The sequence below is a fragment of the Hypanus sabinus genome, chromosome 14, assembly GCF_030144855.1.
Source record: "Hypanus sabinus isolate sHypSab1 chromosome 14, sHypSab1.hap1, whole genome shotgun sequence".
Taxonomy (NCBI): domain Eukaryota; kingdom Metazoa; phylum Chordata; class Chondrichthyes; order Myliobatiformes; family Dasyatidae; genus Hypanus; species Hypanus sabinus.
In genome coordinates this window covers 93596394-93621340 of record NC_082719.1, presented here as the reverse complement: position 1 = coordinate 93621340, position 24947 = coordinate 93596394, and the positions used below count along the sequence as shown (strand labels likewise).

The window sequence follows — 24947 nt, the reverse complement described above, 5'->3', positions numbered from 1 at the left end:
ATGGAGGATTGTGGGATGTGCAGGAGGGAATGGTTAGATTGATCATGGTGTAGGGTAAAAATTTGACACAACATTGTGGCCCATCTTGTCCTGTCCTGTTTGATGTTCTATGAAATCATTAATAACAAAAAGAGAAACTGGTGCAAAACTAGATCATAGACACAAGAGATTCCACAGATCATAAACACCAGGTAGTCTGCAGATGCCGGAAATCCAGAGTAACATGCACGGGATTATGGTGAACTATGTGCCTGTCTGGACACGCCCCCTTCTGACTGCTCCTGTGGCTTCTCCCACAGGCCCCTGTATAAAGGCGATCGAGGTCTGATTCTCTGCCTCTCATTCTCCAGGATGTAGTATGATGGTCACTTACTGCTGGTTCCTTCTTCAGTCAACAAAAGCCGATATCTCGCCTTTACGTCTCAGAGAGAGTTATTGATGGTGCATCAATTTTATTGACTGGAAGTTTTAAAACATGGAAACCGTTTTGCGCCCGGAAAGGTTGGATTTGGACCCTCAAGACCCTGAAGCAGCTCTTGCTTTTGAACACTGGCTTGCATGCTTCCAATCGTACTTGGCGGAGCTTCGTGCGACTGACCCTGCCGTTATATACAGAATTCTCCTCTCGAGGGTCACCCCAAAAGTTTGTTCCATTATCCGGGACCTGCTGACCTACGAAGGGGCACTGGACGCCCTCAAAAGACAGTACCTGCGGCCGGTGAACACCGTCTACGCAAGACATTGTTTAGCTACCCTGCGACAGCAGCCTGGAGAATTGAGCGCCGAGTTTCTCCGAGCTCTACAGACACTCATCCGAGCTTGTGACTGCAAGACGCTCACAGCAGAACAACATGCGGAGCTGCTAGTACGAGACGCCTTTGTGACGGGACTGAGGTCAGTGTACGTGCACCAGCGACTGCTGGAACGCTCCGATCTTACCATACGCTCGGCGATCGAGACGACCAACGCTCTGGAAGCAGCACTGCACTACGCCGACGCTGTCCAGTCGCGCGATTCACCGCCGGTTCCGTGGACGCCTCAGACCCTGCCACCGCTGGCTCCCGCGAACGAAATCACCGCTGCCAGTTGCGATTCCACGAGCTCCCCGAACCCAACCACGGCGGTGGCCCATCAGAAGCCTGTGCCTTGTTATTTCTGTGGACTTAAAAAGCACCCCCGAAAACGCTGTCCAGCGCGAGAAGCGACCTGCTCCAGCTGCGGAAAGCGGGGCCATTTCACCAAGGTCTGTAAGTCTAAACTGCGAGCGGAGTGCAGCGCTGCGGGTGAGACGTGGGAGCCGCCATCTTGCATGCCCGGATGTGGGCGGCCATCTTTGTTGGCGTCAGCACGCCCCGCCCCCGACCCTCGGATGCTGACCGGGTACCCCGACGGCGATTCAACTCTGGCCACTGTAACCCTCGACCAAAGCACCCCACACCCGCTTGCAAGGTCCATGATGGACATCCTGGTGGAGGGGCACAGAACTAGATGCCTGTTTGACACGGGCAGCACTAAGAGTTTTATTCACCCGGACACAGTGCAACGCTGTGGACTCGCAACGCAGCCGGTAAGTCAGAAGATCCATTTGGTTTCTGGGGCGCATTCCACAGACATCCGGGCGGGTTGTGTAGCGACATTGGTGGTGCAGGACACAGAATATCAGAACTTTGCGCTACTGGTCATGCCTAATCTGTGCGCACCTGTGCTATTGGGGCTGGACTTCCAGAGCCACCTCGAAAGTGTGACTATGGTATATGACGGGCCCCTCCCACCACTCACTGTCCGGAATCCTCAGTTTTGTGGGACTTCATCACTATTGACCACACACACACACAGCGACACACACATCCCATCCAGCACGACAGCTGCGCTACTGACACCACTTGCAGCCTCTCCACTCTCCAGATCCCTCCCCCACCGCTGTTTGCCAACCTGACCCCGACCGGTGGCGACTAAAAGCAGGAGGCACAATGCGGGGGACAGGGCCTTCATTCAGTCAGAGGTGCAGCGGCTGCTCAGGGAGGGGATCATTGAGCCAAGCACAAGCCCTTGGAGGGCCCAGGTGGTCGGATAGTGGCCCCACCCCCCCCCCGATGAACTCCTATTCTCTTTTCCCAGGAAGTCTGTCACTCTACCAGTTTGGCTGATGTCCCCAGGGCCAGTGCTGCTCCGCAAACATGTGAGGAGCAATAAATACTCCCCGCTGGTTGAGAGGGTTCACCTTCTGCATGCGAACCCCCAGTATGCTTACGTGGTCTTACCTGATGGGCGGGAGGACACGGTCTCCATCCGCGACCTGGCGCCCGCAGGTGCAGCAGACCACTACCCTGAACACTCTCCGGTAACTATGAACCCTGTACCCGAGGTGACACTGCGCTCACCAGGCCCTACATAGACTCCTCATGACACTTATATACCAGGTGCCTCGCACATGCATGAGCTGGAACCAGCACAACCTCCGTCTCCTGTGCAATCACCAATGTTGCCTGCATCGGTGCAATCACAGCCGGTGCTACGTAGATCGCAGCGACAGATTCGACCACCTGATAGACTTAACCTGTAAGAAACTTCGCCACATGGGGACTCTTTTAAACAAAGGGGGGGGGTGAATGTGGTGAACTATGTGCCTGTCTGGACACGCCCCCTTCTGACTGCTCCTGTGGCTCCTCCCACAGGCCCCTGTATAAAGGCGATCGAGGTCTGATCCTCTGCCTCATTCTCCAGGATGTAATATGATGGTCACTCACTGCTGGTTCCTTCTTCAGTCAATAAAAGCCGATATCTCGCCTTACGTCTAAGAGTGAGTTATTGATGGTGCATCAGGGATGCTGGAGGAACTGTCTGACCTGCAGCATTTTGCAGTGGGTCAATCAGCCTCTGCACCACATTTCTGTTTGTTTTCACCCTACTCTCTCACTCTATTACTGTTTAAACTTCTGTCAATAACTTCCTTGAGAACTTTCAATGACTCATCATTCAGAGTTCTTTGGGGTGGAGAATTACCGTAAAGCATGACACAGAGAAGAAATTCCTCAAAGGACTTTAACAAATTTGTCAAGCATTTCTTTGTCTTAAAATCGTGTTGACTATTTGTCGCATGATTGTTCTTAAATGCCCATTCATTATTAACTCGTTAATAATGGATGTCAGCGTTTCCCCCAAAGACATATATTGAGCTAACTGACATATAATTTCAGGCTTTCTGTTACATTAGACTGGGTACTTGAGTTTAATCAGCAGATAGTCCTTTGGGAGCTCTACAACCTCTGCTATCAGATGCCTAAATAGGCATTGAACCCATAAACACTACCTCACTTTTTTAATATATATTATTTCTGCTTTTGCACAATTTTTAATCTATTCAGTATACATATACTGTAATTGATTTACTTATTTATTTATTTTTCTTCTAAATTATGAATTGCATTGAACTGCTGCTGCTAAGTTAACAAATTTCATGACACAAGCTGGTGATGAACCTGGTTTTGATTCTTTGGTCCTGATAAGCTGGCATACTCACACAGGATTGCTGCAGGGTCTCTCCGCTGCTTGAACACCTGCTCCACAACTGCGTGTGCAATGCGACCAGGAGCTCCAGGACCCCCATCCTCCGTCGACAGCCTCTGGCCGGTTTCCAACAGCCACACACTCGCTGTTAAAACACCACTGAAAGAGAAAATGATTGGCTTTAAAATAAACTGAATTGCAAAGACCTTATAATTCATGCCTTGAAAAGTAGATTGCTCACTGTATTAATTGAATGAGCAAGGACACTTCTACAATTTTATATTTTGCAGTTTTTATCTTCCTTTGTTTGTGTTTTGTGGCTAACTCCCCTCATTAATTTACCAGCTGGAAAACTTAATCAATAGTTTATTCCGGTAGAAATCCTGGCCTTATCTTTCGATGTATCCATCTGTTCTCCATCAATCCTGTAATATACAATTAACTATTTCCAGACCATAAAACATAGGAGCAGGATTAGGCCATTCAGCCCATCAAATCTGCTTCACCATTCCTTCATGGCTGATTTATTATCCCTCTCAACCCCATTCTCCTGCATTCTCCCTGTAACCTTTGACACCTTGACTAATCAAGAACTTACCAAACTTATCGGAATCAGGTTTAAGATCACTGGTGTACGTTGTGAAATCTGTTGTTATGTGGCAGCAGTAACACAATACATAATAAAGCAATACATAATAAAAATGGTAATTTACAGTAAGTACATATATATATATTAAATAGTTAAATTAAATAAATAGTGCAAAATAAGTACTGAGGTAGTGTTCATGATAGCAATATCCATTCAGAAATATACCTAATCACTGGGTTTCCACAGCTGACTCTGGCAATGCAATCCACAGATTCATCACTCTCTGGCTAAGGAAATTCCCCTTCATCTTTGTCAAAAGTAGGGGTACCCAACCCGGGGTCCACAGCGCTCTTGCTTAATGGCATTGGTCAATGGCATAAAAAAGGCTGAGGACCCCTGTTCCAAAGGGATGCTCTTCATTAAGGACCCTCAGCATAATAAATCAGCCATTATAGAATGGCAGAGGATACTTGATAGGCTGGATAGCCAAATTCTGCTCCTATGTCTTATTGTCTCACTCTAGTGGAAAGCATTTTCCTTCTCCTCCTCTTTCTCTCCAGTAATCAGCTGGCACAGTCCCATCAAGCCAACTGAGTTGCCCAGGAGGTAAAGGAGCTATGCAAGTGCTTGGAAATAACAGCAGCCTGAAGAAATTGTGTTGTAATGATGGTGTATTATATTAATGTAAGGGAGGTGAAAATGGATTTCAATATTGGCTTCTGCAAATTGTCTTTAAGCTGATGCAGTCAACCAGCTTTAGTGCCCCTCCTCCTTTTTTTTCCCATGGTTCACTATCCTCTCCTATTAGATTCCTTCTTCTTCAGCCCCTTACCTCTTCCACATATCACCTCTCAATTCATCCCCATACCCCTCCTCCCTCACCTGGTGTCACCTATCACCTGCTACCTTGCACTCCTTCTCCTCCCTCCACCTTCGCAATCTGGCTCCTGCCTCCTTCCTTTCCAGTCCTGAGGAAGGGTTGCAGCTCAAAATGTCAACTGTTAACTTCCCTCCGCAGATGCTGCTTGACATACTGGGTTTCTCCAGTATTACTTTTTGTGTGTTGCTGAAGATTTCCATTATCCGCAAAAAGCTCTTGTGATTAGATTCTGAGTGTTGGATGATCAGTCAATTTTGTTAATTCACTTGTGAAGTATAGAGGTCACTGTCCAGGTTGGCACAGGGATTTGAACCAGGAGAAACAGAAAAGGAATAGTCTATTTGACATCTTGTATCTGCTTAATCATTCAATTAGATCATTTTAATCCTCTAATCCCATTTCCCTGATTGTATTAGTTTCAACCGATCGGATTCTGTTGACAGAACTTCCACACGACTTTGGGAGGGAGACTTCCAAAGATTTTCTGTTATCACAGTGAGGAAATTTCTTTGCATTCTTGCCTTGATTAGATGGTCCTTTATTAAGAATCAATGGCCTCTGCTCAAGACATTTCATTCATTGTGTATATGTCTGATGCACCATCAATAACTCTCTCTGAGACGTAAAGGCGAGATATCGGTTTTTATTGACTGGAAGAAGGAACAAGCAGTGGTTGAACATCATAATACATCCTGGAGACAGAGAGGCCGGGCTCAGACCTCAATCGCCTTTATACCGGGGCCTGTGGGAGGAGCCACAGGAGCAGTCAGCAGGGGGCGTGTCCAGACAGGTATATGTAGTTCACCACAATGTCAGCGATTGTAGGCCTCCATTAGTCTCAATAGACCATGAATTTCCGGAGCACAAGCCTGGGCAAGGTTTTTTTATGGAAGATCGGCAGTTGCCCAAACTGCAAGTCTCCCCTCTTCACGCCACCGATGTTGTCCAAGGGAAGGGGCATTAGGACCCATACAGCTTGGCACCGGTGTCATCACAGAGCAATGTGTGTTTAAGTGCCTTGCCAAGGACACACACACAGCCTCAGCCAAGGCTTGAACTAGCGACCTTCAGATCACTAGACGAAAGCCTTAACCGCTTGGCCACGCGCCAACACGTAAGTGATTATAACCATGATAAAATACATAAAACAGATGATACTTGTCCTGTGCCCAATGGGGGGGGAGGGGGGTCTGTGGCTTCACAATCACCATTTTCCCCGACGTTTTACAAGCAAAGTTTATCTTCTATACGGTAGCTATGACAAGTAAGCTACCAGATCAGGTCATCTCTCTGCTACCTGCTAATGCGATACAGCTGTACCATGTACTACGGGTGATATCCATCAATGGCCGTGATACAGAAGAGGTGAGAAACAGCCTTGGTATGGAGTCCAAGCTGCATACACAAAAAGGTACCCGCTGTGCGTGAATCTACCAGAGCCTAACGTGCGTAGGATCCGTCAGTGTTGAAGGAGGGCAAGAGAGTGAGTTGGGCTGTGGTGCTGGAATGAGAGGGAAGGGAGAGCTTACCAGATAAAAGGCCCCTCGTCTCTACCTGGTGGTGCTGTTGGCCCCGACACAGTGGGCATTTGGAGCTTTGCTGATAGGCGGTTTAGTAGCAAGCGTACAAGTTGTTTTCCACCGATGCTCACACTATTGGGGAGTTAAGGAAGCTCTACCTAACTGCCTGAGTTCTGGAGACGTCTGTGATGAGGGTCCTGGGACTGGAACTGGGGTTCTGGTGGATGATCTTGAGTAATGCTGTTCCATTTGGCTGTATTCATGGGTATTCATGTACGGTTGAATGACAATTAAACTTGAACTGAGCTGAACTGAGATTTGATGTTTGGCAGCTGCATTACTGTGCAATACTAAATAGCCCTGCAAATTACAACAAGAAATTGATATTAACATGGAGCATAGAAATCTACAACATATTACAAGCCTTTCAGCCCACCATGTAACCTAATCTAGAAACTGCCTAATACTTCCCAACTACATTGTCGTCTTTTTTATTAAACTCCATGTAAAGTCTTAAATGACCCTATTGTATCTGCCTCTACCACTGTCATTGGCTGATGCACCATCAATAACTCACTCTGAAACGTGAGGCGAGATATCGGCTTTTATTGACTGGAAGAAGGAACAAGCAGTGAGTGACCACCATACTACATCCTGGAGACTGAGAGGCCGGGCTCAGGCCTTGATCGCCTTTATACAGGGGTCTTTGGGAGGAGCTACAGGAGCAGTCAGCAGGAGCATGTCCAGACAGGCACACGTAGTTCACCACACTGGCAATGCATTCCACACACCCACCACTCTCGGCATGAAAAACTTAACTCTGACATTCACATTAAACCTTTTTCCAAGCACCTTAAAACAATGCCCCCTTGTGTTAGTCATTTCAACCCTGGGAAAAAGCCTCTGGTTGATTTATCAACACGATCAATGCCTCTCATCATCTTAAACAGCTCTATCAGGTCACCTCTCACCCTTCGTCACTTCAAGGAGAAAAGGCCAAAGTCACTCAATCTATTCTCATAAAGCTTGCTCCTCAATCCAGGCAACATCCTTGTTAATCTCCTTGAACTTGGCCTTTTCTCAGACAGACAGACAGACTCTATTGATCCCGAGGGAAACTGGGTTTCGTTACAGACGCACCAATGAGGGATAGTGTAGAAATATAGCAATATAAAACCATAAATAATTAAATAATAATAAGTAAATTACGCTAAGTGGAAATAAGAATAAGTAAATTATTCCAAGTGGAAATAAGTTGAAATTTCCTTGGAGCAAGTGAGGATGAGAGGTGACCTGATACAGGTATATAAGATGATGAGAGGCATTGATCGTCAGAACCTTTTTCCCAGGGCTCAAATGGCTAACACAAGAGGGCACAGTTTTAAGGTGCTTGGAAGTAGGTACAGAGGATATGTCAGGGGTAAGTCTTTTTACATAGAGAGTGTGTGGAATGGGCTGCCAGCAACTGTGATGGAGGTAGATACGATAGGATCTTTTAAGAGGCTCCTGGATAGGTACATGGAGCTTAGGAAAATAGAGTGCTATGGATAACCCTAAAGTAAGTAAAGTAATTTCTAAAGTAAGTATATGCTTTGCACAGCATTGTGGGCTGAAGGGCCTGTATTGTGCTGTAGGTTTTCTATGTTTCTATGTAATATGCTGCCATCAACTTTGACCTACCAAAATGAACCATTTTACACTTATCTGGGTTGAACTCCATCTGCCACTTCTCAGCCAGATGGTTTGAGAAATGTCTATTTTAATGCAAGGAGTATCATAAAAAAGGGCAGATGAACTTCATCAAGCAATACATGGAACTATGACGTTGTAGCCATTACAGAGACTTGGATGTCTCAGAGGCAGGAATGGCTACACAGTGTGCCAGGCTTTAGACGTTTCAAAAAAGACAGGGAGGGAGGCAAAAGAGTTGGGGGAGTGGCATTGCTAAACAAGAATAGTATCATGGCTGCAGAAAAGGAGGAAGTCATGAAGGGATTGTCTACTGAGTCACTGTGGGTGAAAATCAGAAACAGGAAGGGGGCAATAACCCCAATGGGTGTTTTTATAGACCCTCAATAGTAACGGAAAGTGCATGGTTTGAGGGATATACACAGGCATAGATTATGTATCAGTTAACAGACAGAAACCAGAGAGTAGGAATAAATGGAATATTTCTGGGTTGGCAGACCATGACTCGTGGGTGTTGCAGGATATGCAGAAAAACACATAATCATCACTTTACTTGAAAAGAACATAGAACATTACAGCATAGTAGAGGCCTTTCAGCCCACAATATGTGCCAACCTTTTAGACTACCCCAAGATCAATCTAGTCCTTCCCTCTTACATCATCCTCCATTTTTCTATCACCCATATATCTAAGAGTCCCTTAAACACCACTAATATATCTGCTTTTATCATCACCCCTTGCTTGTCCTTTCATGCACCCACTACTCCGTATGTCATTACTTACCTCTGACTTATTACTGAAAAAACCCTATATCTACCTCCAATCAACTTAAAATTATGCCCCTCATATTAGCCATTTTTGCCCTGGGGGGGGGAAAAGTCTCTGGCTATTCACTTTATCTATGCCTCTTATTATCTTGTACTCCTCTAATTGTCACCTCTCCTCCTCCTTCATTCTAACGATTAAAGCCCGAGCTCACCCATCTTCATAAGACATGCCCTCCCTCTAGGCAGCATGTGGTAAATCTCTACAACCCCTCTAAAGCCTCCACATCCTTCCTATATTGAAGAAAATACTCCAACCAGGGTTTTATAGAGATGCGATTTTACTTCATGGCCCTTGAACTCAGTCCCTCGACTAAAGAAGACTTACACACCATATACCTTTCTTATCAAGTCTTATCAACTTGATGAAGAAAGGCAAGAGAATTTTCTTTCAAATTACGAGAGAGTTGTCATTCAGGGGAACCTGGATGTCTTTGTACATGCATCACTGAAAACCAGTGTGTGGGAACAGAAAGAAATCAATGAGGAATATAACCATGATGTTCACCTTAATTGTAGTGACATTTGAGCACAGGAGACAGTTTGCACTAAGTAACCACGGACATGCTGAGTCCATATCTGAAGTAACATTCATAGGCTTATTTTCCCCTCCAATGGAAGACTATTTCTTCGAAGTCCCCTGGATTCTGAGATCAGAGATCACCCTACATGCAGCGATTCAACAGATTGATGCACTGTATGTTCTTGAATCTGGAAATCTGTGAGGTGGTGGAAATAAACAAAATTCCTAAGGGGATTGCCAAGTTAAATGCAGGGATGTTTCCCTTGCTGAATGCATAAAGAACCCGCTATTTTACATATCAAATTAAGCCATCGTTCATTTATAACTGAGACATGAAGAAATGCCTTCACACACAAGGTAACGAATGCTTGGAATTTTCTGTCCAATAGGTGATGCTCAGTTACTGAGTTTATTCAAGAAAATGACAAAGGAATTATTGGACATTAAAGGAATCCAGAGATGTAGGATCATGAAGGAATATATAACTGAAGTTAAAGACAAGTCACAATATTATTGCTAAGTGATCTCTCTCCAGTTCCTAACATTCTTAACCTCTAGAACGAGTGTTCCCAACCTGGAGTCCATGGCCCCCTTGATTAATGGCAAGGCCTAATGGCATTAAACAAAAAGGCTGTGAGCCCCTGGTCTAGAAAATGAAATGCTTCATAGCTCTGGGCAAGCAAGAGATTAGATGAGAGCATGAAACAAAGATGAAAGATTCAAGAGACTGCAAGTGCTGGAATCTGGCGCAAGATATAAACAACTGGAAGAAAGAAGGTGGAGACAAAGTTTTGGTTAATGCTTTGAGTCAAGATGCTGTATCTGGATTAACAAGAAATATAACTCTATCAAAATGATCAGTTATCATACGAATGTGAGCAGAAATCTCAGCTGGAATACAATCCATAGATTACTGAGCAAGGGTAATACTACAGAAAAAATATCTCAACTAATTTGCAGCTCTCTATCGGATATGATGATGCAGTGGGTTCTGGGACATATTCAATTTCAAGAGGAGCCAGGTTGATTCAGATCAGACAGAAACTTTGCTTTCTCTATCCCTCATTAATTTGAATGGATAAGAAATCATAGGGCATCTTCCTACATTTGCACAGCTGAGAATATAAACACAAGAACTAACTCACACTGCAGTGATGTGATCATCTTGACAGAGACATATTCTGTAATGCTGCCATTGTAAGGTGTAAACTTGAAGTCCATGTCTGCTGGAAAGGAAAGGGTAAACAACCAGAACTGCTCATTTCTTTGTAATTATGAGTTATTTTCAATACCCATTATATCCTATGAGAATATCAAAGTTCAAACTACATTTACTATAAAGTAAGTATATTAACTATAGTACTGGGCAAAAGTCTGAATAAACAACCTTGAAATTTGTCTTCTTACAGGAAAACACAAAAAAAAGAAACCTAATAGAACCCATTAGAAAAATATGTCAAATGCTGAATGTGTCATAAAAAGAACTAATCGTGCAAGCAATAAAAAAGTAAACAATTAACACTCAGAACTAAAGTTTGTTAAAGTGAGTCCACAGCCACAAAGTCAGTTCATTGCTGAAGATGGTCCAGGAGCCCATTAGTTGCAGGCCACAGCTTCAGTTCACAGAGACAAGAAAATGTTAAGGAGCAGCAAATGAACACTGGCACGTCTCTCACCTCCGGGCCCAACATCACAACCTTCTCAATCTGGTTCTGTGCTTAAATTGGCCAAATATTGGCTCGTGGTTCACTCTCAGGCCTGGACCCTGCTGCTTCGATCCAGCTCTCTCTTCACTCTTGGCTCTGTTGCTTCAATTCAGCCACCATACCCACCACAGTGCCAAAACCGTTCTTTACCTTCAAGAGTCCAGTTCACCGAATCCCCCAGGACACCATAAAATGGAAAACTACTTGCTACTGATTGCAGCGATCGTTGTGCACAAAATGTCTGATTAATAGAGTAGTTAGTAGTTTTGTTTGCTACCATTAAAGTGTTGATTTGTCTCACCAGTGCCATCTTAATATGCACTTGTACAAAATGAAGTGTAGTGAACCCCGCTTGTAGGAGAGATAGCCTGGGTGACACCGCAGAGAAATTTAGGCCTGGTCTCCAACTTCTGGCAATTTCTCCACACTCCCACTTCTCCCCTTTTCCATTTCCCACTCTGGCTACCTTCTATGCCTTTCTCATCTTTCTCATCAGCCTATCACCTCCCCCCTGTGACCTTCTTCCTTCCCCTTCTCCCATGTTCCACTTTCTATCCTTCCAGGTTCATTCTTCTTTAGTCCTTAACTTTTCCCACCTATCATCTCCCAACTTCTCAGCTCATTCTCCCTCCCTCACCCACCTATCTTTCAAATTGTACTCCTTCCCTTCACCCTTCCTTCCCCCTTCCTGTCCAGTCATAATGAAGGTTTCAGCCCAAAATGTTGACCATACTGTATATCCATTTCCATAGATGCTGCCTGGCCTGGCAGTATCATGTGTGTCACTTTAACTATTCCATAAAAGTCTGCTCGAATGTAAAATTAAACACCAGTCTGAACACATTCCAAACATCCGTAAACACAAGAGATCCCGTGGATGCTGGAAATCTTGAGCAATACACAGAAAATGCAGAAGGACCTCAAGAAGTTAGGGCTTCACCTATGGAGGGAAATAAAGTGTAGACATTTCTTCCTGCTGAAGGGTCTCAGCCCGAAATGTCAACTGTTCCTTTACCTTGATGAATGCGACCTGACCTGATGAGTCCTAACAGTCTGTGTTTCAACTACCTCATGTGGGTGACGAAGTGAAAATACTTCTCCACCAAAGGAGGTATAAGGTACTTCTTCACTCCGTTAGCCTGCAGGTCAAAGTAGCGCCTGCTTAGTCCCCTGATCAGGGATATGTGAAGCCATGGGAGTGAGTGGTGGATGGTCATATGAGCAGCTGGTGCTTGTCATAAGTCCTGGTTGTGTGACCACTGACACCAGGCAGGCAGTCTCTGAAGAGTATTGATAATGGCTGGGGTCACCCGTCTTGTGAAGACACTGCCCAGAAGAAGGCAATGGCAAAAAAACACTTCTGTGGAAAAATTGCCATGAACAATTATGGTCATGGAATGGCCATGATCACCCACATCATATGACAAGGCAGACACTGAACAAGCATACTGTGAAGGCAAATCTGCAACAGAGATGGAAGATCAAGATAACCGGAAGGCACCTGTGTATCCCCACATCTGATATTTCATTTTGAGTGGAGTTTTGATACCAAAATGGTATATGCAGCACTCATACACAGTAACCAATTTGTTAGGAACCTTCTTAACCTAATAAAATGGCTATGGAGTGCTTTTATGTGGTCTTCTGCTGCTGTAGCCCATCAACTTTAAAGTTCAACATGTTGTGCATTCAGAGATGCTTTACTGCACACCACTGTTGTAACATGTGGGTATTTGAGTTACTGTCACCTTCCAGTCAGCTTGAAGCAGTCTGCCCGCTGTCCTCTGACCTCTCTCTTTAACAAGGCATTTTCACCCACAGACCTGCCACCCACTGGATACTCTTTTGTTTATCACACCAACCTCTGTGAACTCTGGAGACTGTTGTGTGTGAAAATCCCAAAAGTTTCTGAAATACTGCAACCAGCCCGTCTGACACCAGCAAACAATCCACAGTAAAAGTCACTTTGATCACATCTCTTCCCCATTCTGATGTTTGGTTTGAACAACAACTGAACCTCTTGACCATGTCTGCATGCTTTAATCATTGAGTTGCTGTCACATAATTAGCTGATTAGATATTTGCATTAACAAGCAGTTGTAGAGCTGTACCTAATAAAGTGGCCACTGAGTGTATCACAAACAAGCCACAGCAATCAAGATAGAAGATTTCTTTCCTCGTAAGATATCTGGAACAGACGGCTTTTGATCGACTCTCGGTAGGTCCAGTTTTATTAGGGTTGTGAATAAACCCATATTACATACTCAAGCACACATTTCCAATGTCCTTCACCAACTGTAACCTCCCTGCACAGGTCTTCACGAAGCCCCAATGTTCACACTAACTTTTCATGTCAATTATTTGAATTTACATTCCACACCATGACAGTGTGATTTTAAATCATCTTCAGGTTGAATGACTGGTCTTGTGGCTGCTAATTTCATATGCAAACCACAATCCCCCAGGAGCCGGTGGATTTCCTAAAGTATTTTAAGTTGTAAAAGTCAAAAGGGTGCCAGTGGCAGATACCAAAGGACTTTATTCTGAACTAAGAAATCTGTACAAACCTGTTCTTACATGACAGCAATGTACAGTTGCCTCATTATTGCAGAATACAAAAACTAAGAGGACCAAAGAATCTCTCTGTTCAAGTCTTTACATCAGCTGCAGCTGAATGAGATTCCTATCTAATCCTTGGTGAAGGAAAATGTGCTTTCATAATGAGTAACACATTCAAACTACTGCCAGAACTCAGCAGGTCAGCCAGCATCCATGTTTCAATGTCCCACAACAGTTAACGTTTCGGGCCAAGACCTTTCATGATTCTGCATGGTCTTGGACCAAACGGTGACAGTTTATTTCTCTCCACAGATGATGCCTGACCTGCTGAGTTCCTCCAGCATTTTGTGTATGTTACTCTGGATTTACAGATGCTGGAACACACACAAAATGCTGGAGGAACACAGCACGTCAGGCAAAGCAGAGCTGGGTGAGGGCATGGTCGAAGAGTCAGAGAGCAGTGGAGATCACAGAGAGAAAGCAGTGAGATAGGTGTGATGATATCACATGTCACGTGTAAGAACGTGATTAGACAGAGTTCAGAGCATGCGCAGAAATGAGAGAATGATCTAAGAACTTGTGTGATAAAAATGTGGTTGCTGTTTGCTGTTGTAAATAAAAATTCTAGATTTAATTCTTCCAGTATATGGTTTGTTCTTAGTAACCCACGGTACATTTAAAGAACACAACATGGTGTCTGAAGTCGGTCTGGAAAAATAATACGTTTCGCTAACACGGGAGAAGTGAAGATAATCAAGAAAAAGAGCGCAAATTGTTTTGGTGTGCTAACAGTTTTAAAAATGGAAGGTTTATAACCCCCGTTGATGCTTCAGCTGACTGGAAATGTAGCTGAAAACAGGAAAAGATTTAAACAGCGTTTTGAAATTTATTGGCGAACGGAGCAGATGAAAAATCGGAAGAAACAAAAGTTACAATTCTACACATAATAGGTGATGGCGCAATTGAGGTATATAACCATCTTACTTTTGACAATGGAGGTAATTTGAATCTAAAAGTGATAATGGACAAATTTGACGCATTTTGTATACCGAAGCACAATGTGACATATGAACAGTACAAATTTTTCAAATGTCGGCAGAAAGCTGGTCAAGCAATTGATCAATTTGTTATGGAGTTGAGACACCACAGTAAAACTTGCGAGTTTGCAGAGCTCACAGACTCTCTCATTAAAGACGGAATTGTTTGTGGAATTTTGGATAATAGTCTGAGAGAAAGACTGTTAAGAGAAAAAGGCATCAACCTGTTTAAGGCTGTGCAAAACTTTGGAAACTGTGATGTCGCAGACAAAAGAGCTTTTTGTTGAGAGCTGTACAAAAGCTGTAAAGCACGAACATATTAGAAAAACTAATGAAGTGACAACAAAACCAACAGAGAGCAAGACGTCATCTGAAAGAAAAAAACATTATGATCGCTGTGGGTGGCAGCACCGACCAAAAAAGTGTCCAGTGTATCGGAAAATGTGCAACAACTGCGGTAAGTGTAATCATTTTTCATGCTGTTGCAGAAGTAGAAAGAAAATAAAATGAGTAAATGCAGTGCTAGAAAATGAACTCAAGGAGTTTTATATAGATGTGCTTTGTGAAAACAAACAAAGTAAGAATGACTGAACTATGCCATTGCAAGTGAACCAAAACAATATTCTGTTTAAACTTGATACTGGAGCACAAGTAAATGTTCTTGCAGTATCTAAGTTCAATACATTAAAGCTAAGACCAAAGTTACATAAGACAAATATAAAAGTGACTGGGTATTCAGGTGCAGACATTCCAGTTAAAGGAACATTTGTGGCAAAAGTATCACACAAAAATATTGTGCACAAACTTTTATTTGTGGTGGTGCCAAAGAATGTACAGTCTATGCTGGGTTTATCTGCCTATGAGAGAATGAATTTGGTGAAAAGAGTATTAGTCCTGGACAGTGACACAGAGTCAGAATACAGTGACAGAATAAAATGGCTAGAAGTCAGCCATGTTAGAAAAATGGCTCCCAGAGAAAGCTCCCAGTCCCATCCTTTGTTACCAGCATCTGACATAGCATTGCCACCAAAACCAGGAGTTGCAATTTTGCCCTCTGGGAGTAATGCACATGCATCAATGGACTATGCATTCCATCATGATCTCACCTCTGCAGGAGGACAAAGGCCAAGCTTGTCAGTATAGTACAATACTGACCTGAAGCCAAAACATGACAAGAATCAGGATCCAATTGAAGAAGTGAAAGCACAAGTGAAGGAATTGAGAAGTTTTATTGAAATGATGAAGTCTCAGCATAAAAAAGAGATTACACAGTTAATGAATGAATTAGATGAAGGAATGAAGATTCGTATTTCATTACAAATGGAAGTGGAAGGAATTAAGAAAGCTACAGTACTTGAAGAAGTACAATCCTGATCATACATGGTCCAAACAGAAGAAGAAGCAGTGTTAAGAAGAAATCACAAAGACCTTAGGAAAGAGCCAATTTCAGAGTTTCCATTAACTGATGCAGACCAGACAAAACATGAAAATAACAATGAAACACAAGAACTGTGTGAGCCACTGAGAAGGTCTACTTGTGTTCATAAACCCCCAGAGAGACTGATAGAGACAAGTTACCTTATGCATTTGTTTTGATTATTGTTATTAATTGTTTTTCTTTTTAAGGTAAGGAAGATATGGTGATATCACCTGTCACATGTAAGAATGTGACCAGACAGAGTTCAGAGCACACTCAGAAATGAGAGAATGAACTCAGAAGGTCATGCACAAGCCAAAAGCAACACTGAGGAGAGTACTCTGTAGACCTAAAGAACAAACTGCGCTATTCGACAAACCCAGTGTGGTCTACAAAATCCAATGTGGGGACTGCAGCAAATATTATGTCGGCCTAAGTGGAAGAAAACCATCCGCAAGGATCCATTAACATCAACTGGCTATAAAGCAGCATGGCCAACTCTCCCTGTCTCTACCCCTGAAGATCGAGAGGGGCACAAATTCAACTGGGCATCAGTGAAAGTTACTGCGCAAGCAAACACGTATCATGGATGAAAATTCCTAGAAGCATGGTTTTCCGCAAACAATTTTATAAAGAGATATGCAGAAGTCGATCCTATTTATAAGGCTTTGCAGGCAAAATTCCAGAAAATGCAGAGTTCAACACACAACCAATCAATGACAAGACCCTCTCCCTAAGTCACAGCTGAGTTTCCTTAAGGATGACCAATCAACTGACAGTTAAGTATATAAAGCCAAGCATTTGGAAGATACAAGTGAACAATGCATTGATGATGTCTCCTCATATGGTGATGAAACGTTTGCAAATGGACTACCAAAACTGGAGAATAACTGAACCCAACTATAGAATTTTCTGTTTTCAGTGCTCTGGCATGAGAAGACCTCTGGTCTTTGGCTCTTTACTTTGTCTCTCTCAAGGCCTCTTCTTCCTTTCTTCTTTGCTCTGATAATACTAAATAAAATGACCATAAGCAACAAGTTTCATGCCTCATTCTTAACTTCCGAAGAGCCTTTAGATTGCAAAAGCATCAGGGTTCAACAGTTGTGAGCTTAAAACCTAGTCCATATCTACAATGCCAGGGTGGATCACTGCTTTTATTATTTATCTCTCATGTTCTTACGTGGGTGGACATTAAGCAACCAGCAACTATACTTAATCAAATTAAAAGTTCCACAGTCCTGGCCAACATTCCTTCCAAAATATGTACGAATAAAATTCACTAAGAATTCTATTCTCTAGAACATAAAGTTATGTATTTAAATTTAGTCCAAAATTCAATTCAAACAACAGGGAGTTCCTTCACTGCTCACACCAACATTGCCTTTTCAACTTATACCATCCAATTATTCCCTAACTTGTACTTCAGCTTGTTTATTTATTATTATTACTCATCTATTTGCACATTTTGTCTTCTTTTGCACATCGGTTGCTTGTGTGTAATTTTTTCATTGATTCTGTTGTATTTCTTGAGGTAATCAGTTTCCAGAACAATTATTATCCCTCACCCATCAAGCTTGTGAACCAAAGGGAATAACTTTATTCAACTTCACTTCCCCATAACTGAACTGTTCCCACAAACTATGGACTCACATTAAAAGAATTTTCATCTCGTTCTCAATTATTACTTATTTTGTATTATCACTATTTCTTTCTTTCTGTCTTTGCGCAGATCATTATCTTTTGCACACTGATTGAACGCTCAAGTCGGTGCGGTCTTTCATTGATTCTATCATGGTTATTATTCCAAAGTAGATTTAGAGTATGCCCACTAGCAAATGAATTTCAGGGTTGTTAATTGTGGCATATATGTACTTTGACAATAAATTTATTTTGAACTTTAAACTTTTGATTTCTTTGTTTTACTGCAAGTGCCTGCAAGAAAATGGATCTTAAGATAGCATATGGTGACATAAACGTACTTTGATAATAAATTTACTTTAATTAAAAAAATTAAGTCGACATTGTATTGTGTGTTGGAAAATATTTCAACAATTTGCTGGTGTTTGTACAATAAAGGATGGAGTATATTTCATTTATCATAAATGCAAGATATAAATTACATGATCATTTCTTTTATAAAACATTAAATTCTAATAACATTACTTACATTGTTCAATCCAAATTCTATGAAATTTAAATTTCTCAGTGAAAAATCTAGTTTGATTTATTGTGAGAAATCTGTATTTCTTTATTCAATTTGTTTTTCTTACATGTGCCTTTAATGTAGCTCGATGATTCTCATTCCATCTTGCTGTCCCAATACTGGCCCTGTTCACTATTCCACGCATTTCCTCCTTATTAGAAATGAACAACAGATGGACAAGGACAAATGCAGCAAGCATCCCACAGGCAGATGCAAAGGTTCAAACGTGGGAGGGGAGGAATGTAAGTGTTTAGAACAACCCTGAACAGTTCCTGGAATGAACGATTCCCCAGTGATTACTCAAAGTCAGAGTTAAAACTTAACATTGGCAAAAGGGAAATTGAACGATTCCGGGCTGATGCAATGCTAAAGATGCAAAATGATGAAGATTATACAACAGGTTATTTCACACAAGGTTCTTAAACTATTGAGTTGCACAGACCAGGATGGTCAAGGTCAATGTTGCACTTTTTAAATACATTTTCTTATTACTTTCTCTTTTCCAGGTTCCTTAGGTTGTCATAGCCTGGAATGGTAGTCAGGATAAGCTCGACACAGCAGTTATATTTCATTAGGATCTTGAGAATATTCAGTATGTCTCCAAAATTTCTACCGATGTACTGTGGAGAGCATTCTAACTGACTGCATTGCCTTCTGGTTTTTGGGGGGGGTGGGGGGAGGGGATGGAGCTGCACAGGATGGAAGTAAGCTGCAGAGACTTACAAACTTAGTCAGCTCCATGATGGACACGAGCCTCCGTAGCTTCCAGGATATCTTCAAGGAGCGATGCATTAAAAGGCAGCATCCATCATTAAGGGCCCCCACCAGCCAGGATATGCCCCCTTCTCATTGATCCAATCAGAAAGGAGGTATCACAGCCTGAAGGAACACACTCAAGAATTCAGGGTCAGCTTGTTCTCCTCTGTCATGCTATTTCTGAATAGACATCGAACCCACAAACATTACCTCACTACTTTTTTTATTTCTGTTTTTTTGCACTACTTACTTAACTATTTTATGTATATATAGTGGCGAACATTTGCTCCATAATGACACACGAGGAAGCTCTTTAACTCAACAACCGTTTTATTCTGATAAACACAAAACAGACCGAACTCCATAACCCAGAGAGAGAACCCCCACCAGTCTCACACAGACAGGGGAGGTGACCATCGCAAACCCTGGTTACAATTAAGGTGACCCACAAATACACAAGCAAATAACTGTATAACCTGAGCTAAAATGTAACAATAAACAAACTGGAACTTTCCACCATAATCTCACAAAACCATTTTAACACAAGAACAATAAACAGTACTAGTCATTAGAAACGCAGGGGCAGGCTGTCAACCTCAGAATGTCACAACTATATATATACACACACACACACACACATACACACTTACTATATTTCACAGCTTTTTTTTCTTATTATTATGTACTGCTGTCACAAAGTCAACATATTTCATGATATAAGCTGGTGATATTAAATCAGATTCTGTTTCTGATGCTCCCAATGGTGTGCATCTCAAATAGTCTTTGACAACCAAGTCCGGCTCCTGGCCTTCGCATGTGATTTAGCTACTAAGCCTGACAGAACCGTTTCTACTGACAGGAGGAGGAGCAAAGGCTGGACCCTGACACCTTAAAACCAGTTGCTTCAGGCAGATGGGGCTTGTCTGCTGAGGTTGGCAGCTCATCGAGGAGAAGGAAAACTCTGATCTCAAACCTCTGCAGCCTTGCAGCCATATCCACTCGGGTGGGGGAAGGCTTTGGGAGTAAACTTCCAAGAAAAAATCTGGAACTGCAGTCCTTAAGGTACACATGTGTTGAGTTCAAAGCCATGTGCCAACTCCCGCAATGCCACAGGAGCCAAACTGTAATGGTCTCTGCTATTCCTTTGGATTCATCAGCTGCGTGGAGAGGTGGAGCCTGCCACATGGCCAACAGCTTGCTCTGCGTATCGCACTCGCTCAGGTTGCCAACTGGCTTGCATATCACATAGGCAGCTGGGACGCCATCCATAGCCTCCTCTCTTATCCAGTCCCTAATGTCCAATTATTTACTAGGTCACAGATTCATATTTGCTGATCCCCTTGGCATACTTTGCCTAAATTGCAATTCTCCTTGAACAACCCGCACAGTACAGACTCTTTGGCCCATGATGTTGTGCCAAGCTTCTAACCTACTCCAAGATCGATCTAACCCTTCCGTACCACATAGCCTTCCATTTTCCTTTCATCTGTGTGCTTGTTTGAGAGTTTCTTAAATGCCCCTACCTTAACTACCTTTACCACTACCCCGTTAACATGTTCTACACACCCACGACTCTCAGTATAAAAAAAGTTACCTTGGACATCACCCCTATATTTTCCTCTAATCACTTTTAAATTACACCCACTCGTATAAGCCACTTGAATGCTGGGAAACATGCTGGCTGTCCAATCCATGCTCTTGTCATCTTGGACAACTTTATCAAGATACCTCTCATCTTCTTCGCTCAAAAAAGAAAAGCCCTAGCTTGCTCAATCTATCCTCACAGGATATGCTCTCTAATCCAGGCAGTATCCTGGTAAATCGCCTCTGCACCCTCTCTAAAATTTCCATATTCTTCCTATAATGGCGTGACCAGAACTGGACACAAGATTCCATGTGTGGTCTAACCAGGGTTTTATATAGTTGCAATATCACAAGGTACAGCATCTGCCTCACCAGTTAATGTTTCTTGACTACAGAAGGAGAAACCACAGATCCATGAGCCAGCCCTCAATAGGGAACTGCAGGTGTGGGGGGTTAGTCACTTTAAATTCCTTGGCATTATCATTTCAGAGGATCTGTCCTGGAACCAATGCACAAGCCATCACAGAGAAGGCACAACACTGCTACTGCTTTTGCAGAAGTTTGTGCAGTTTTGGCATGAACTCTTTTCATACCTTTTTCTCTCCACAGCTAGTCCCGTCTGCCGCAGCGTCCAGTTTAGAACGACAAGTGCCATTCACTGAGCACCAGAGCGTCTGGCAAATGTTCTGTCAATACAAATGAAAGGAGAGTTATGATTCAAGTGTTACCTTCTGAGATTTATCTGCCCCTAACAAGAGATAAACTTTGTCCATGCCAGATGAATTACAAACGGTGAGTGCGTGTGCGCTGCTGGAGGAAGAAAGCCTCAATCTCGATCTCCCAGTCCCTCATTCTCTCTCGATTGGGAGTGAAGCAAAACAACGGATTGCAAGCTGCTTCTTCTTCTTCTCTCTCTCTCCCCTCCCCCCCCCCCTCCCCGTGACCTCTCCTGTCCTCGCGAGTAAGGGAGAGCGTGACTGACATGTTGGGGCACAGACTGTAATTTTCAGATGGACCCCCGCTCAAGGTCTCTGTGGGGGCTTTGCTATTGCTTGCATGGTGGGTGGTGGGGTTGGTGCTTTTGGGGGAGGGTTGATTCCTTTGCTGCTGCTTGTGCATGGAAGGGGGAGGGAGGCTTTGGGATTCTGACTTTTCTGTCATTTATCCTTTGACTTTTTCTCTGTGTCATGAATGTCTGCGAACAGTAAGGATTTCAGGCTATATAGGTTCACTGATATTAAATTGAACCACTGAACACACTGGCTAGGTCAGTGCTGGACTGTCGTGCTCTATTCTGGCCACCACATTTTAGGAAACACATTCAAGAGTTTAAAAAAAAACTCCAGTCATATGTCAGGACTGTTGGCATTCATTTCCAGAGGACTGGAATGCAAAAGACAGGATCTAAGACTTTGTAATGCATTGGTCAGATGGCACGGAGTATTGCCAGCAGTTCGGGCACCTTATCTAAGAAAGGACGTGCTGGCATTGGAACTGGTCCAGAAGAGGTTCATGAGAATGATCCCAGTATTGAGGTGGGGGAGGGTGAAAAGCAGATGGAAATGATGTGAAGAGTACCAGAAGAAAGAGGTGTTAGGTGGAACCGACAAAAAGCTAAAGATGAATGAATCGGAAAAGATGGGAGGGGAGCCAACTACTGCGAAAGGACATTAGTAAACAGTTACTCTTCCATTCTCTTCAACATAAAATGGAATTACCACAGAGATGATTCAACCCAGTACCAAATTTCAAGACTGAATAAGATAGATATGTATTAAATGTTTGCTGTCCAAAAAAATATATACATTGATTTTGCAACTGCAAATACTTAGGAAGATTATTGCTGAGCACCAGTTCAACAATGGATTTTCAACACAGATGTTGAGTAAGCTCACAAAACATAACATCAACACAGAGTGGAACTTAATCACATGCCTTTATCACTTGCAAGGGAGAAGTTCACCTCCACTCCTACTAGGGATGGTAAGAGACCTCCAGCACCATTTACAAAGTGTTCTTTTTATACGTAAGAATGAAATGAGGCTACTATCTCCAGCGAGCTCAGTCCTTTTGATACAGTTGTACTCTGCCATCTGCGGTTGACTCGTCTCTACTGCTTACTTCTACACAACGTTCAGTATATTGGGTGCTGCCAGTGACATATTCCTTTGGTAAGCAAAATTCTTGTGACCACATACATGTAAAGCCATATATTAGTTTAGCATTCTGGGATTTGTACAATTGCATTTTGTTATATCAAAAGGTTACAAAAAATACAAAGTTCAATACTGTACATATTTCATCACTGACTAGGTATTATCCTAAACCAAAATTGTTCCAGACAGCCAAAAAAAGACGGAAGAGAAGCTCTACTTGCAAATTCATGCCATATTTCTTCATATCTATACTAATTTACTCTGTCCGTTCACTTAATGCTTGTCACCACAGGTCAGTCTTATAATCAGTTGCCTCCACAACAAACTGCAGGGATGCAAGAGACTAGATGCTGAGACTGGGAGCAATGCACAAGCTGATAGAGGAGCTCAGCAGGGCAGGTAGCATCTGTGGTGGGAAATGAAGAGTCAACATTTCAGGCCAATACCCTTCATCAGGTCTGGGAAAGAACAGTGGACAGGCTTTTAAAACCTCAAGATTCATGCCACATGATTGTGAGCTTGAGGACTGTTCACTCTACTCTATCAAAGAAGGAAAACAGTGGAAATGAAGGAGGGGGGATCTGTTGGCTATGATTAATCAAAGCAATCACCGCCTCTCCTGCTGCTTTTAATATTTAGTAATGCATCCAGCAGGATACCCAGAAAAATATTTTTTTTTTATAACCATACAATTTGTTACAACTTGAAAGGAATCCTTTGTGTGTGTGTATGTATTGTTCGTTCAGAACAGTCAAAAGGAATCACAGATTCTGGGACCTAGATAGCTCTGATAATGCTCAGAAATTTTCAGAAGTAAAGGCTGCTTTTTGACAGCTCTCTCATGCATCTGAACCTCAATTAATTTTGCTTACCAGAAGCAAACCCAATTACTTTTATAAATTACTTGTTCTCTCTGCTTCAAAGAACATACTGAGTTACTTTATATATCATTTATGGATGCAAAGATTCTGTGTGATTGGCCTTTTCCTTCCAAATATGCATCCTTAGATACTTGAACTTTCAAGAGAAGAAATATTTTTTTCACTGATCCTAACAAATCCTTTAAGATCCTCAAATAATTCAACAGCATAACATCAGATTACTATTTTACAAACCAAGCAAGCAAAACATTCGGACGCTATCTTCAATTCTATATATGCAAGATAAAATTCATAACAAAGCTTAGCTCCTATCAAACACAAAGATTTACCTTGCATATTTAAAACAGAATTGCTTAGGATTAATTTTGCTTCATTGTTATCTAGATCATGATCAAATCTACAGAATGATTTTGCATAACTTGATTATAAAAATCATTACATTATATTGTAAACACAAGAAAGTCTGCAGATGCTGGAAATCCACAGCAACACCCACAAAATGAGGCATATCGCTGTATGTTTTGATATATGTGTGACAAATAGAATTTATCTAATATAATCTAACACACACTTCAATGCTTTTACACATTGAGTAGCTGAGTGTATGAATGGCTGGTGAGATGTTTGCATTAACAAGCAGGTGTACAGGTGTCCTATTAAAGTGGCCACTGAGTGTATTTCCCGTATCTAAAATCAAAGCATGAATAAGGAATAAAAACGTGGTTCTGGATCTCATCCTGTATTTGAGAATAGTAGTTCAACAAGCACATGAAAATGATATGAAGGGGGAAGACTCCAACATTTACAGGAAGATGAGCATGATGGAAAAATGGAGTGGAGGTTGAAGCTGCAAATGGCAGATAGAACTGTAAGCTGGAGATCCACGATGCCCGTAACTGAGCGATTCTGTAAAAAAATTACTGGAAGGAAATCTGACACATTTGTTTCTTCTCTCCACGGCAGGCGGTGGGGATAGCTTGCTGACCAGCTGCCAGGCAGCAGGGAGAAGAGATGCACAGGTTGAGGTATTTTTCTAAATCAAAAGCAGATTTCATTATCTCTGACAAATGTCATGAAATCGGTTGTTCTGTGGCAACAGTAACATGCAAGATATAA

General features: G+C 42.5%; 1 protein-coding gene across 1 annotated transcript in view; it reads right to left on the bottom strand.

The window, feature by feature from the left end:
* LOC132404996 (A disintegrin and metalloproteinase with thrombospondin motifs 12-like) overlaps window positions 1–24947 on the bottom strand; it is a 626192-nt gene that overhangs the window by 320970 nt on the left and 280275 nt on the right. Inside the window, exons 10-11 of the mRNA XM_059989657.1 lie at window positions 21388–21480; window positions 3521–3666 (exon numbers count right to left, since the gene is read on the bottom strand). Of these exons, the coding sequence (XP_059845640.1) occupies window positions 3521–3666; window positions 21388–21480 (239 nt within the window). The remainder of the gene's footprint in view (window positions 1–3520; window positions 3667–21387; window positions 21481–24947) is intronic.